This window comes from Telmatherina bonti (genome assembly GCF_933228915.1).
Source record: "Telmatherina bonti genome assembly, chromosome: 21".
Classification (NCBI taxonomy): Eukaryota; Metazoa; Chordata; class Actinopteri; order Atheriniformes; family Telmatherinidae; genus Telmatherina; species Telmatherina bonti.
Window position 1 is genome coordinate 10,370,825 of NC_136630.1, and position 16,204 is coordinate 10,387,028.

The window sequence follows — 16,204 nt, forward strand, 5'->3', positions numbered from 1 at the left end:
TCCAGCAGCTTCTTGTCAGCCTCTTTATGAATTTCAATCAGGTGTTGGAGCATGGAGACAACAAAAACCTGCCGGATACCGGCCCTCCAAGACTGGAGTTTGACACCTGTGCTATATAGGGTACTCAATGAAATACCTTCAAATTAGAAATTTAAATCTAAAATTTGTCCTTCTGGTATGAAACCAAGACCTCCATTCTATTGTTACATTAACAACAAAACAAAAACAAAAAAAGTTTCATGCTGAATATGAAAGAAAACAAAGTGATCACAAAATAGTCTCTTGCCCCCATAAAGGGTTAAACACAGCCCTAGATCTTTATTATTCCCATGAAAAGCTATTTTTTATCAGCTTGAAGCAAAATCTAAAATTTGCAATCCAGTGGTGGGGTCTATCCCATTGATTTTCATAGGAAGTGATTTGGTGATCACTGGCAGCGTCGCAAAGCAAATATTACCTCCGACTCAGCCAGCGGCAGTGTCGACTGAAATCTCTTGTATTAAAGAAACGAAGAAGAAAACTGACGTCACCACTTCCGCATTGAAAGTCGGCGTAAACATGGACGTCGTCTTAGAAATAAACCAAGAAAATGGGTTTAATAGCGAAAATGGTGCAACCAAAGTGCAAGAGCGACTCCAGAAACGTAATCAGGCCAGGTTAGAAGATGTCGAGCGGAGAAAGGAAGCCAAACAGAGCCAGTCTGTGGCGGAGGAGAAGGGTGAATATTTTTCCAGCACTTTCAACGAGGAGCGGACATGTGTTGAAGAGTTGCTGTCCAGTTGCGCTGGAAATGACCGGGCTGTGGCTACCAAAAAACTGGAGGAGGCAACAGCCAAAACCCTGATGCTGCAGAAGTTTTTAAACGACAGCATGCAGTTTTTAACTCCGTATGAACTACGGCAAGCCCAAGCTGCCCTTCAGAAGCTCCACACATCCCTCAATGAAACCAGAGAGGAGGCTCTTCCCAAAAAGAAATTTGCCTTTCGAGCTCGCACCAAAGGAGCAGATAAAGCCCCTTTACAAGTGGCAGACACTGTCACGCCTTCAAATCCAGGTATCACTAAGGTGGATGGAGGTCCTGCCTCAGAGCAGTGCAGCTTCTCCCATATGAGTGATCAGTTTCTAACTAAGACAGCTGAGGAAATCCAAAACAGAGATGTACTTTTGACTCATCTAACCAATTGCAAAGTGCGTCTGTTTGGGTCCCCCAGCACCTTGCACTTAAAACATATTGACAGCTGTGAGATCCTGTGTGGACCAGTTTCCACATCTGTATTCATAGATTACTGCAGGAACAGCACCCTGGCCTTCCCATGTCAACAGCTGCGGACCCATAACACCACCGATACTCAGGTGTATCTGCACGTCACCAGCCGGGCCATCATCGAAGACTGCCGTAGAGTGAGCTTTGCCCCATTCTCCTGGTCTTATCCCACTCTGGAGGAGGACTTCTCTGTGTCTGGCCTGGACAAAGACAGAAATAACTGGAGCCAAGTTGATGATTTCAACTGGCTTGCTGCGGGAACGCCATCTCCCAACTGGGCTCTCATTCCAGAGGAGGAGAGAATAACCACCTGGGACACAGAATTAAAGATTTAAAGCCTTTAGATGTTAAAATGGCATGGCTGTCAAATAATTACACAAACTGCTTCAGGCTAAATGGACATTTAACATCTGTTATTGTGTTAAGATCACTAGATTTAATTTTTTTTAAATCAGTTTTAAAGCCTGAAGTTGCACTGTTTAAGTAAATTTCCCTAGTGTCTGAAATCAAATTTGTGCTTGTATTTATGAAGTTCATCTACTTGTTCGCCAGAATGGAGTTTTAATTGACAATAGTTGAAGTCTAATGGCTGTTTTAAATTAATTAATAAAGCTGACATTTTTATTTTCAGTTGTAAAGTGACCTTTGTGGCTATAGATACTTTACAACTAAATAAATAAAGAGTATTTGCTATGCTATTTTTATTTTTCCCCTCCATTTTTTTCCCACAAATTTTCTCTGCTTGATAATCCAGTTTGTTTCCCTTTGAAGACATTTTAGTAGGATCCAGAAAACACAAACTATTTTTAGTTTTATCCTGGATTTTTCTCATTATTATTGAATCCATCCTGCAACCTGCAAAAAGTAAATGGTGCCTAATCTTCCAATAACATGAGCAATACCAACAGTATCATCTGACCTGTGTGATCATATGATTAATCTGCAGGATCATTTATTTTTTACAGAAAAGTTAAGTGTGAACATGTAGTGTTGCTCACTGTTCAGGTATACTAACTCAATTACCAGTGCACCTAAGGTTCTGTTAATCTCATCAACCACGATGATCTCTTACGAGAAGGAACTCTTGAGTTTTTGTCAGTCTTTGAAAGCACATCTAAATTTAGAAAATACTTTCCACAAGGTGAAATCTACAATTTATCGTTCTAGAATGCTGATATTTGTGATTAAAGGGAAAAACCTTCAAATTTGTTTTTCTACAAATTAAAATTGTTCTGTTATTCCTCAATAACTAAATGAATATAATTATCCTTTATCATAAAGAGCCTGATAATGATGCCTTTCTTTCAGTCCAATGACAAAACTGCACAAATTAACAAGAAAACGCATGTCGCCACAGTAACAAAATGGGTCCACAAGATAAAAAGGATGTTATTAAAAAGTAAACTTTTCTTTCTTGATATAGACTCATTTAATTTGTATTCCATAGTTGCCATTTAAATTTGTTAAATTGCATAAAATGTTTTTCGTTTAAAGCAAAAGCCATCAATGTATAGATGTAAACAAGTATTTTAGTAGTAAAAGAAATATATGATTTATTAAAATTTAGTTAGTTTGCTCGACAAGGTTACTACAACTATGTTGCATGTTTATTGGCATGTGACCTTTTTGTTAGAATTTCAGTTTAACCATTATATTAATCCCCAAAAGAAAATTATAATGTAGATAAAAAAAAAAACAACATGACATAAGTTAAGTTGTTTTATTTAATAGGAAAAGATGTATTTTTATAAAGCTGACTTTAAGGTTTATCACTGTATCTCTGTGTTTGTCATCCCGACCACCCGCTGGGACACTGCTGATTGCACTTCTCAGTCGATCTGGATATATTCTCATTTATTTAGATTTCCTATCTGTATAACAGTTAAACAAACATTTTGTCATAGGCATCAAACTTTCTATTGCATTACATTTTGCAGGTCTGCCTGATGAAGTGGAAGGTGAAAAACAGATAATGGAAGATGCTAAAAGATAATAGAGAAAAGGAGGAAAGAAGATACTAAAGTTAATATAATACTAATGAAAAATATTACTGTCATTGTAAATTGACTGCCAGTAAAAAATATAAGCAGTTATCATGAATATATAGATTCAGATTCAATGTCTAAAAGTCAGGAATTATCAATGAAGCATAAAAGTTTCCATGTAGTTTCCATAATTTAAAAGGAAAGTCCTGAATCTCAAAGCATGTAGATGTTTATATTTGATATTTTTAATCTATATCACTATGTCTAGCAGAATTTTAGAAAGCCAATATTTAAATAATAAGACTGTTTCAATAAATTCCTTAAATATTTAACTACAAATCCATGGCTGAAAATAATCATTACAGTTAAATATGTATAGTTTAAATTTCAGCCCAGTCATAAGAAATTGTTCATCTTTGCTCTTAGAGGCCAAATACAAACTCAGAGACTTGTGAATAAAATGTTTTTGGAGTAGAGTTTTGCTATTTTGCAAGTTTTAATAATGAAAATAACAGATGAAAGGTGACAGTAACCGGGAGTAAAGTTAAGTGCCGTATAATGACAGTTATAGATGTGCTCAGGCTGTTTATGTGTGAGTCTCAGAGTGTTTCTGTTAATGGGTTACTGAGGTTTCATTAACTCAGCCTATTTGCTTGGAAGTGAAGACATCCGCCTTGCGTTCGACATGTGGACCCCATGTCTGTGAATGGGTTTGTGTCATTTTTAGCTCAACTGTCATGTCCATGATCTTTGTCAGTTGTCATCTGGTGTGTTGCAAGGAGGTGGCCACGACCATGTGAACACTCAAACCAATTACGTCCCCTGGCAGCGGCTTACAATCAGGCTCATCTTGTGTGGGGGGGATTTCCCTAAATTGGATCAGGCCGCTTACAGGGGCTTAGCATGACGTACTGCAACTTTGAGTTTAACCATGAGGCTCCTTGGCAATCTTTTACCTCTCCAAGAGGACTGTACGTTGCGGTTAGCCTCACCTGTGTGTTCAAGAAAAGCAGTCAAAATTTCCAGCTTAATGACCTTTGAAATTTGTGGCGCAATGGGAGAGGAGAAGGTTTTGAAGAAATAAGATTCCTTTGCTACTAAAGAGTGTACCTGAGTTTTTCTTTTCTGCTGCTTTGTTCTGGGATGGATTCCATGCTGAGCTGACTCTCCTGTCCTATTGGACCAGCCAGAGGATAAGCTGTTAAAGAAACAAGGAGAGAAGAATCGCAGAAGAACTTAATATAAGTAAAGGAATCTGGAAACCTTGGTGCTCCTGGAGTTCTAGACCAATTCTCTCTCTTCTTCGTAGGCAAGGACACGACACAGCCTGAACGATGGCTTTGATGGTGGTGAAGTTTGATCTGAAAAAGCGAGTGAAGCTCGCTCAGACAGTCTGGTTCATGTACTGGTTTGCTGTCCTGGCCGGCATTCTAGTGCTGAGCTTGGGCCTATTCTTTAAGATCGAGCTACGAAAGCGATCAGAACTTATGGACAACAATGAGAGCCACTTCTTGCCCAATCTGCTGATATTAATGGGTCTTATAGCTTGTGGCATAAATGCCTTTGGAGGTAAGGTCTGCTACGACTCTCTGGACCCTATCAAGTTTGCAAAGTGGAAGCCCATGTTGAAGGCCTTCTTGGTGTTCTGTGTGGTGTTCAATGGTCTGTTGTTCGCCACTGCCCTGCTGTGTTTCGTGATGAGGATCCCTCTACAATTCACCCTGGCCGAGGGGCTGAGAAACGGCATGAAGTTCTACAAGGACACGGACACGCCGGGACGCTGCTACATGAAGAGGACCCTAGACTTGATGCAGATGGAGTTTCGTTGCTGCGGAAATGACAACTTCAGAGATTGGTTTGAGATTCAGTGGGTCAGCAACCGCTACCTAGACTTCAGCGCTAAGGAAGTCAAAGAGTAAGTGGCAAAGATTAAAGGCTAAATCCCTCATATTAGTCCTTTAAAAGCTGATCATTAACATGTGATTTTACCATGAATGAGCCCCTTTTTCAGCCTTAAAATTCAAGTTGCAGGCAGGAAGGTTGGGTTGGTTCAGGTGTGTTCTGTTCAGAGTTGAATATGAGTGGATTTGTGATGAAGGTAGGTTGGAGCAGGTGCATTATTCACTTTCCTCCACTCAGGATTACCTTCACCAAAATAGTGACAGCTACAACTAAAGATAGAGGTTGGAAGAGGTAGACGACAGTCAAAGTGACACCTGTGGAACTGAAAGTGATTTTATTACGGCTTGGCAATCTGTGTTCAGCTTTGTGCAAACAATGGTGAAGAGGAAAGTTTTGAAGGCTGGGACATAATTAGTGTTTAATCTCCGGGATTACACGTCCTTCAAGAATAAATGTCCTGTCCAATCTGCAGAGAGCCTGGCAGCTGTCCAGGAGTGGCGCTGCTAAACAACATCTTCTTGAGATTGCCACATCACAAGAAAGAAGGAAAATAAGACATAACTACCAAATAAGTGTCTATACATACATCACAATAAATGTTATAGAAGTGAGCAGTGATTAAATTATTACTTTATTAAAATGAAAATCATACCAAGTCTATTTAATCCATGTTTAAATATGTAATTTAATATGATTTTATATTTAAATATCAGTTTTTAAAATGACAAGTAGTGTTAGTGTCCAGAACTTCTCATTACGTCATAGTATTTATTTATTCACTTCAGTTATTTTTTTTTTTTTTTTTTATTTTGTTCTTTGCTTTCTGGGGCATTATTATTTTTGGGCTTGAGTAGGTGGTGGTGTTACTGGAAATCATGGATGCTTTGTGATCCAATCACAGTTGTCTTTCCATTGACCTACAACCATCAATCACGGCTGAGATCAGCTCCTCAAATTGAGCGCTGACCCAGATATACACATTAAGGTAGCTACTTTGCTACTTATTGCAATGTGACTGCCTCAGTGCCAAATAAAGACATTATCAGGTGCTGGGATGTTCTACAACACCAGTTCCTCAAACTCCACAGGTGGTAAACACAAGACAACATGTTGATAAAAGGGATAAAAGCTAGCATAATTAATTTTATGAATATTTCTGTAATAATTTTCCAACTTATTTTGAACACTATAAAGCTTTTTGATGTTTTGTCTGTTGAGTGTGAGGTTGGATTGGACAACGTGACCCTATAAAGTTTAACACCATCACTTTTGATGGCTATAAACAATACAAGCCCTGTAGCTTTATCCAAGATAGATAACAAAGTCGCAGACTCTCACTTCAATGACACTAACACCACTTTGCCTCATCCTCTCAGTCGCATTGGGAGCAACGTGGATGGCCAGTACCTGATGGATGGCGTGCCATTCAGTTGCTGTAACCCCAGCTCCCCAAGACCTTGCATCCAGATCCAGATGACCAACAACTCAGCTCACTACAGCTACGACCACTACACAGAGGAGCTCAATGTGTGGAAACGCGGCTGCCGTGATGCCCTGCTGTCCTACTACGGAGGCATCATGAACACCATCGGTGCCCTGGTGGTGCTGGTCACGATGCTGGAGGTCAGGACCACAGAGGCACCGACACAAACACTAAAGAGATTGAGATTTCATCATGTCCCACCTTGATCTAAACTCACTTAGGCTTGTTTTACACAGTTGTATGGGTTGAGAAACATATGGAAACGGCTCACAACTGTGTTACATGTCAGGTTTGCAGCATTTACAACAATGGGACAATGATGACTCCATGTAATTTTACATGAATGTCGAAGTATTGTTGTTTATCATTAGGTCAACAAACACATATCTGGTAAAGAACCATACCTATTACTGAATTTCCCTGTGGAACACCTTGGTCCACACTCCCCTAACAACAAACAATATCAAGTTCCCATGAAATGATGGTTACAGTGTTACTATTTAGATTTTCTACAACAGCATTTAGGGCGAAAAGGCAGTTCGTAGGTTTGCTGTAACAGCTCTACAAAATTCAGAGTTCAAGAAGCGTTAATTTAGATGCAAAGTCAATATTGGCCTGAAGTGCAGGATGAAAAATTAACATTTCAAAATGTTTTCTTGGACACGAATAAGTCTACCACTGAGTGTACCTTCAATGCTATTTTGTTCTGGGACATATAATGATGTGCATCATTTAAAAGCATTTAACCAACTAGTTTATCTTCATGATGTTGTTGGGAGTGTGTTCCTATCTGAAGGTCAAGAATCTAAAAGACTGTTTGAGTTTGCAGATGTTTTTGGTGAAGTGCTTTGTTTTTTTCCCCTCATTCTTTCATTATTAAATCCAAACCACAGGAAGTTTTTTCTATACCCTAAAGATGCTGTACATGAACTGTCTAAAATGATTCCATGGCAACCAACGCTCTTCCCTTCCTGCTGAGGGGTTTGTTTGTCCTCAAACTTAGTTTGTGTTTATAAACACTGCCTTTTTGTCAAGTACGATTGTGGTTAAGGTGCCTGAAGTGTTTAAGAGTTGTTTGAAAGTGAGCTTGTGGCTTCAGATGTTTGTAACCTGCTGTGGAAAGTGCAGCTGATGCATTTGAAAATTGCACAATCTGGACTTACAAGTGTGAGAACTTGTCATCCATATAGTCAATGTAAGTCCAATCCCAAATGGGAGAATGTTGCAATGCACGATTTAGGAGAGGAATGCTGCAATTCATGCACACACTAAAGTTCAAGCGGATAAAAGATTGTAATAACCTCATGGTTTGTGAGAACTGGTCATCGCCTTAAAGACAATTTCAGCTTCCCCCTCAACTGGTTGAACCAGAGTGGACTGGCCTGTTCAGGAGGCGGGCCTTAAAGAGGCCATAAAACATAAAACAAACATCAACTCTTTCCAGAAAGATTCTGACAAGAGATGCTGCAGCAATATTCAGTGTGAGAAAAGTCATGTTTTGTTCATGATAATGCAAGTAAAACTCAAAAATAAACAATTAGCCTGTTCATGATTATTACATGGACTCTTTAAAGTGGTAAGAAGTCAGGTGTATAAACATGCAAAGCCTTGACCCATTTGGCATGCCTTCCTTTTCACTTTTTCCACACTCCATCCCCGCTGTCAGTATTATCTACTTAATGCATGTCCTTCCAAAACCCCTGCATCCTCATCACCAATTTATCGCTCCTCCTGTCCCTTGGCATGCATGCTCATGCAACAAACAAAGTGTTGTACCAACTTCTTACCCAAAGAGTAATCCTGTTGAGGCCGCATGGCATCTTTCCTCTCTCTAACTCTCTCCTCCGGTTCTGCCAGAAAATTTTAGTTATTTTGCTTGCTGGAACAAACAACTGTGAAGTCAGTGATAGTGATCATGATATGACTTGTTTGTGTTCCAATGTGACCTCAAAGAGACAGCAAATTGAGCAATTAAGACAAACATCTCTGTCCTAGAAATCCAGCAAAAAGCCTCTGTCCTAAAAAAAAAACATGGATTTAAAGCTACATGAAAGCTGATCAGACATAAAGTTGGAGGACTTCCAGATTCAAGAGGAGTTATGCAAGCTTCTCTATGCTGACACAGATAGGAGCATCAGAGATGGAGTAATGGGTTAATCTATGAGAGGTGACAGGGACAGACCCAGTTCCTGGAGTTTTATCTCTTCAGGTGATGTTTCCATTTACAGCACCTGTTTTTTTAACTTTTTAGATGAAAGGCTGAAACTTAAGGATCTGGTCGACTGGGAATTTAGGAAATATTGCAAATGAAATTATACCGCATTCCTGCTCAAACATTCAGACATGCACAGAGATGTGTTCAGATTTGCAGTTTCATATCAAGTTTCTTCGTGTCACTTTGCAGAACACAAGATAAACTTTATTTACCCAGAAGAAACTTCAGTAACAGCAGCTGCTCAGACACGCCACAAAACATTCACTCAGTAGATAAATAGAATAACATAAGAAACGAATTAAGTAAATTTATTCATTTTTTTTTAAAAAAGAGAGAATTATATCAATCAAAAGCTTGAAAGCAGTGAATGAATATTCAGCATCTATTTCTAGTTTTCAGCAAATTCTATCATTTTGTTTTCACTGCACTACACGTTTATGTGATTTGACATTAATCGTGTCATTTCTATCAGTTTAATGCAGATTGTGCATTTTTTATGTGAAATTCCAGATGTTTATCTTCTCTGTTAAATATAGAAGTTCTTTATAATTTTTCATTTTTATGCTCAAGCAACATTTAACTTATTTTAATACACTGCAGCAAGTTTCTTTATACGCTGAACAGATCTGTTATAGTGTGAATAGTTTTTTTTTTCTATCAGGCAAACAAAATATAATTTCATTTTAAAAATTGGCATGTTGTTGTTTATATAAAAATGTGTGTGTTCTTGTCTCCTGCAGGTTGCTGTGACTGTCGGCTTGCAGTATGTCAACAGCTCTCTGTCCACCCTGGCAAACCCGGAGGACATAGAGAGCGAGAGTGAGGGCTATCTCCTGGAGAAGACAGTGAAGGAGACGTTCACCGACATCATGGCTAAAATGAAAGCCATGGGCAAAGGCGGCAAGGTGGAGGAGGGGGGTGAGGAAGGCGTTGCAACTGTGAGCTGAGCTAACCCCTTAATCGCAGAAACTGAAAACACTCCCACCTAATGAGGAGGGAAAAACAAGGGACTAAGGATTACTGCTGCTTTCTGCCAGCATATACTTTGTAGATGCCACTTACACACACATATGGCAATGACCTCCCTTTAAATGGACTTCTTGCAAATGGATTTCTCAAATAAACAAGTCTGTATGTTCCCAATTAAAAAAAAAAAAAAAAAAGAAAGTGAGTAAAAGAAATACAGATTTTTGATTTTGGTTCACTTCAAGATCTAAATTTGCTCAAACAGTTTGGTTTTTTTAATTGTCTCTTTGCAACTGTGCAAATTAATTACATGATTGATAAATGTCAAGTGTTTTCCATTCACCAAGTAAGAGTGTAATTTTTTCCTTTGTATTATTGACGCATAGCTTTATGGGGATGGTGGTTGCTATGCAACTCCCCCTCTCATGAAAGCCAACGGTGCAGATATTTACATCCCAGGAAACACAGTGTTGTGATATTATTTATCCCATTATTTTTCTTTTTTGACCTGTATATAATGAAATAACATGTAGCTTATACTGTAAATAGGAAAAGTAAACAGATAAACACCCACCTTTCCCCTCATTCAACTTGTTTCGTACTCCAGTCCACCTTTGAAGCCTGATCAAGCTCCTGAGAAGGAGTAAAAATTCTGAATTAAGTCAGCATGAAATATGTTTGAATGTTGCAGCACATGGTTGAAGAGTGAGGTATGAGAATCAGGAGGTGTGCCCTGGAGAGATGCGTGAGGCAGTTTGAAACCTGTGGAGGAAATTGGCAGCTAACTATGGGCTCCTGACTCCTGTCCTATGATTTTTGCCATTTCCCCTGTGCATTTAGTATCTCTCTAATGACACATACACCATGCGTGTATTTGTATGTATGTATTCTGGGTCTTTGTACATAGTGTAGAAAAAAATTACTTTTTTAAGATAATGGAATAAGCTAAATCTTTTATTTGAATCCAAGTTAATTTTATCCTTTTTTCCAAATGACGCTTTTGGCTTTGTGTGTTTGTGTAGCAAAAAAAAAAAAAAATTGTATAAATGAATAAAGGATTTTAGAGATGAGATCTGTCAGTGAAATATTGATGTTATGTTGTCCAAACCTTGAGTCACTTAGATCAGAGATCAAGAAGGGAGCTGTGCTGCCAGTGCTGTGGTGCACCTGATTAAGTCAACAGGATAAGGGCAATTACGGCATTACTGCTTTCACATGGACATGGGATGACTCTTCACATGTTCAATGTACGAGTGTGAGTGTGTGTTTGTGTGTGTGTGTGTGTGTGTGGGGGGGGGGGGGGGGGGGGGGGGTGTCATACATCACAAGAATTCACAAACATACTAAATTTTATAACAGTTGTGGGTAAACTGAATTTTGTAGTTGATGCCTTTTATTGATTTTTGTTCCTCAAATCTGCTCTAGAACAAGCTTTGACTTCAGAGCATGCAGGTAACAAATCTTTTGATCTCTTTATTCCACATATTGATAAATAATAACCAGAAAGGCACTTTTTTTTATCCATCCTCCTGAGACACAATCCACTAATAACATGTGCATCTGAGCTGAAATCCTCACACTCCCATAAACTCCCACCATGAGGAATGAGGAGCCATGATATCAAAGCCTACGTGGCTTACTTTGAGCACATGAGAGAGGTGGGAAGGGGGAGGCTGCAGAGAGTCAGCAGGAACAGTAAAGAGGCTAACTCTGCGTGGTATTTTTGTTGGACCAAAGCACATAACCAGTGCTGAGTAGATAAGAAGCCTAATCGGCTTGAGATTAGCATGAGCCCCTCAACCAGGTGAGCAGGTGAGGTCCTGCTGCAGGCCTCACGTCAGGCAGGAGATACTGAAGACAAACAAGTGAAAGTGGAAATCAGAGAAAGATTAAACTAAAATTTGAGGCACTGCTTTAGGGATTTTTTTTTTACTAAACATGCAGACATGAAGCAAAACCACAAGCTCTGAGTAAAAGGGGAAAGTTCAGCAGTTTAACATGAAGTCTTGTGTTAAAAGCAAAGTAAAAGAAAGAGTGCGAGTTTCATTTTAAGAGGAATATCCATTATGCAGAATAGGGTCTACCAAAACTGCATAATGACATGCTAATATGATGATGATGACTGTAATAACATGCTAATATGCAATGTAACTTTATGTTGCCATTCTTTAAGATGGAGACAACATTTATGAAAACTAATTTGTAAAAAATGCAACATGAAATTTAGTTTTAGTGGCAAAATATATGTATAGAATGCAGAAATACAGTGCAGTATGAAGTAAAAGTATTAAATCAAAGCCAAAAATACATAAAGGTTTTATTTAAACACTATTTGTTGGTAATATAAATTAAATCTCCCACGTGTCCTTATGTCTGTTTAGCTATTTGTTTCTACTAACATGATCTGTAAACAGCCACTTTCCTTCAGCAGGGATGTATCTTCAGACACTAATATCACTGATAATGCTTTGAACATTAATTAATTAACAATAATTAAACATTAATTTATGTTTCTGGACAAATTTCACCTTCAGAAAACAATCCTGTAAGCCTTCTGCGTTAACTAGACTGCTCTCTGTTGGTGACTTCAGGTAATCCCTGCTACAAGTTGATCTAATTCATTAAAAACATCCAACAGTAATCTCATCTGTATTTAGTTTTCCAGCTGATTTACTCTATTATGTGACCGTAAAAATTGTGTTTGGATTACTATTTATATTTACAGGCAACTTTTATGGTTGTGTCTCCTCAAAAATGATTTATTTAGATTTAAAATATCTTCCAGCCCTACTATGTGACAAATTTAGTGGCTTGTTTCAATTAGAATAGATTTGGACCTCTGAGGGAGTCGGAACAGCTGCAGCTAGACAACATGTCCACAAGGGGGCGTGTTTACATTGTTATACAGCAGCTGTTCCTGCCAGTAAAGACCAATTTAATTTTACTTTTATCCTCTTCATCCATTTCATTCAAAACTTCTGTTAATGATATTTTCAACCCCAATCACATAATCATCATGTTATCAGAGGGCAAAATAATGACGGCTGGGAATAATAAGGGCTTTCCCGATCTGATTGATCTGATCACCACATCTTTGATGAACTGTTTGGCAAAGAAAATGTCACAGAATGTCAGTGTGATTATTCTGTGTAGCCAAAATGTAGCTAGAAATGTATCATAATGTGGCACATGGTAAATATTTCCATTGAACAATCTCTCATTCAAACAAGTTGTGATGCATCCAGTATATGAAACTTAAACTTCATTTAGTTTCATTATTTATCAATACGTTGTCACTTTTATTAAGCATTTAACTGAGAAGACGCCTGAAGCACTGGGAAACTATTCAAGAGACTTAATATATTCCATTAGCTGATAAGGATGAAGTATGTCATCTGTAAAAGACTGAAAAACATCAATGTATTTTTTTTTCCTTTATTTAGTTTTGTGCAGGTTTCTGAGAATCCAAGATAACTTCATTAAAAACCAGGGGTTCAAAACTTTACGAAATCACAGTTTTAAACAACATAAAATGAAGAAAAGCAGCAAAACTATTTCTAAGACCCTTTTCACATCATATGTTTTTAAGTTTTCAAAACCCACCAACAAAACAAGAAGCAACTATATAAAACTTTAGTATCCAGATGATGGTCGAGCTGGATCTACTAAATACTGTTATTTTGCTACATGAATTACTTAAATCGGCCATAAATAAACCTGGCTATATAAACACATTAGATCATATTTGGGATTGACTCATGTATTTCTGAGAACATGCAATGTGTGATGTGATGAGATGAGAGACAGATCCCCAAGCTGGGTGACTTTGAAGTTTTTGGGCAGATGTGGTGGACGCTGCAAACACACACCTCACTTGACACTCCAGTGTGGGCTGAATGAACATGTCAGACAGAAAGAAAAGCAGAGACAGAGGCAGAGAGGGAAAGAGAGGCCCGTGACTGGTAGATGTGTGGCCTGCTCAGAGGGGCATTGTTGGAGCTATGAGAGGACAATGCACTGCCCCCACACTGAATACTCGCCATACCAGCTGACCAGCCATTACCAGCACTGCTGCCTCGTTACAATTCCTTCTGCTCTGACACACACATATGCACGCGCACACACACTTTAGTTTTGCCAGGCAAAAATGCTTTGTACGTTACAGTGGACGAGAAAGAGAAACTGGGTGGAAGGCTTGGAGTGCATGAGAAAAGGCTTAAGCCAAAGCAGACACATGTTGTCGTTCCTCTGTGTGTGTTCATATGTGTGAGATTTACAGCAAGTTAAGTTTAGACCCTCACACCTATCTGTTCCTTCAGCAGTAACATTTCTCCTGGCTGAGTGGCTGCAACCTCCCAGAGAGCAAGAATACAGCCCTCACACCATCTTATTGTTTCAGGATCCTCAACAAATGTCTGCAGAGTGGAGGGTGGGTGGTGGTGGTTGGTAGGGGAGGCTCAGACATTTAAATGTCCAGAAGTACAGCACTGTTATCATGAAGCAGATAACCTGCTTACAGCTGAAATATCAACAAGGAACAGGAACTTTAATGTCTTTCTTACAACCTGTTAAGATAAAACAAAATCCTTTAATATTATTGCATGTTTTGGCCCAATGAGGTTTTTTTTTCATCATTAAAACTAAAATGTCTTTATTCTTATATGATCATGTGAAATTGTCAGACATTTATATTATTTATGGATCAAAAATAAGAGAAAAGTTGAGGGAAACAAAGTCAAATATTCTCAAAAATAGTTGTTTTTCTTTTATATTAACAAGGCAGTATTACTAATCATTTCCTCACTGTGGAAGCAAGAACAATATTGATCAGGAATAAATGACTGGTAGTAGTTTATTTTCATGATACTGTTTCGATATAGTTAGTGTACTTTAATATTTATAGACACTTCTACTCTTATCTGATAGTTACTTTTCAGATCACATAAAAATAAATGACATAAACAAACAATTAATTATAAACTTAAAGCTCCAAACAGTGGCAATCTTTATTTATTTAAAAGAAGAAAATGTCTTCTTTTAGTTGTTAACCAACTTTTAACAACCTCCTTAAAAACTTCTCTTCTAAATAACAAAAAAAATAATATTGAACATGAAAAATAAAGACAAGATCAATGCCATTAAATGTTTGTGATTTATTCTCTGGGACAAAGATATATTTTCAGCATTTGGTATCACGTAGCTAAAACTAGTTTTATTCTAATGCTTCTTCATCTCTAAATCAGTATTAATGATGTTATTAGGGGTGGGAAAAAATCGAATATTTGGATTTTTTTGCTTCAGAGTTTTAAAATCGATATATTAAATTAAATAAAAATAACCCATTAAATTTTTTTGTAATTTTTTCAAAAGTTTTTATTGATCTTTAACTTGTGTTCTTGGGAATTATTGCAGTAGGATGATGGTCTGGCTACTGTGTTGTTTTTTCCCTCATTGAAATGAAGAAAAATGACAAGCAAAAAAAGTTTTTTACATTTTTGTTTGTTTCAGTCTACAAAAATCAGCAATGTTGAAGAAACGTGAAAATTGCAATTTAAATCGAAGCGGCACCCAAAAAAATCCGAATCGAATCGTATCGTCACAGCCCTAGATGTTATAATATGATATTTGTAAGAAGAAGCTTTCAGACCAACTTTTGATGCTCTGGAATTAAATTCCTAACTTTTGTTAATTGCATTAAAAATGATGATTTTACCTGTAAGAAGAAAGGCTATTTTAAGCTCTTTTATTTTGTTACTTTTCTCTGTTGCACTGCTGGTGCTGGGTGACCTTGTTGATTACATAATTGTATATAATTATGGCTGAGTATAAACTACAGTATCACCCTGTCTAGTGGGGGCAAAATTTGATTAATTATTATTATTTATTTATTTTAATTTGATTTAAAATATGGCCCTATTGTTATTGAAATGTTTATTATTATTATTATTATTAATATTATTTTGTAAGAGTGAGGGAGAAGATTTTAAGGCACCTGGACAAACCAAACTTCACAGGACGAGTGACAGACAGCCACTGCTGTAGGACAGGTGTACATACCTTTGTAAGGCTGTTATATTGTTATACGGTGGGTGTGGGGTGGCCACGTGCGCGCGCGCGCGTGTGTGTGTGTGAGAGAGAGAGCGAGAGAGAGAGAGAGAGCGAGAGTCAGACAGGCTGGCTGGGCGGGGGCAACGAAGGGCTTTGGAGGTGACGGGCACGAGCCCACCTCCTGCCTCCTCCTTCCTTCCCTCTGATAGCGGCGGCGCGCTGCGCGGTCACAACAGTGCTCTCGTGCTGCTGCTGTACTGTAATCATATGATAGAGTCGATCCCCGCTGCAGAATACCGACACACAGGCGGAGGGGACCTGTTGATGGTACATTTGAAGCC

General features: G+C 38.2%; 2 protein-coding genes across 2 annotated transcripts; both read left to right on the forward strand.

Moving 5' to 3' along the window:
• The first annotated feature begins 547 nt into the window (after positions 1-547).
• tbcc (tubulin folding cofactor C) lies at positions 548-1,901 on the forward strand. Its single transcript, XM_079261058.1, has one exon. The coding sequence runs from the start codon at positions 559-561 to the stop codon at positions 1,597-1,599; it is 1,041 nt and encodes a 346-aa protein (XP_079117184.1). The 5' UTR covers positions 548-558; the 3' UTR covers positions 1,600-1,901.
• Positions 1,902-4,583: 2,682 nt separating this feature from the next.
• Positions 4,584-9,796, forward strand: prph2a (peripherin 2a (retinal degeneration, slow); the record flags this gene model as incomplete). Its single annotated transcript, XM_079261107.1, has 3 exons — positions 4,584-5,164; positions 6,528-6,774; positions 9,590-9,796. The coding sequence occupies 3 exons, from the start codon at positions 4,584-4,586 to the stop codon at positions 9,794-9,796; spliced, it is 1,035 nt and encodes a 344-aa protein (XP_079117233.1).
• Between the last annotated feature and the right edge of the window lie 6,408 nt (positions 9,797-16,204).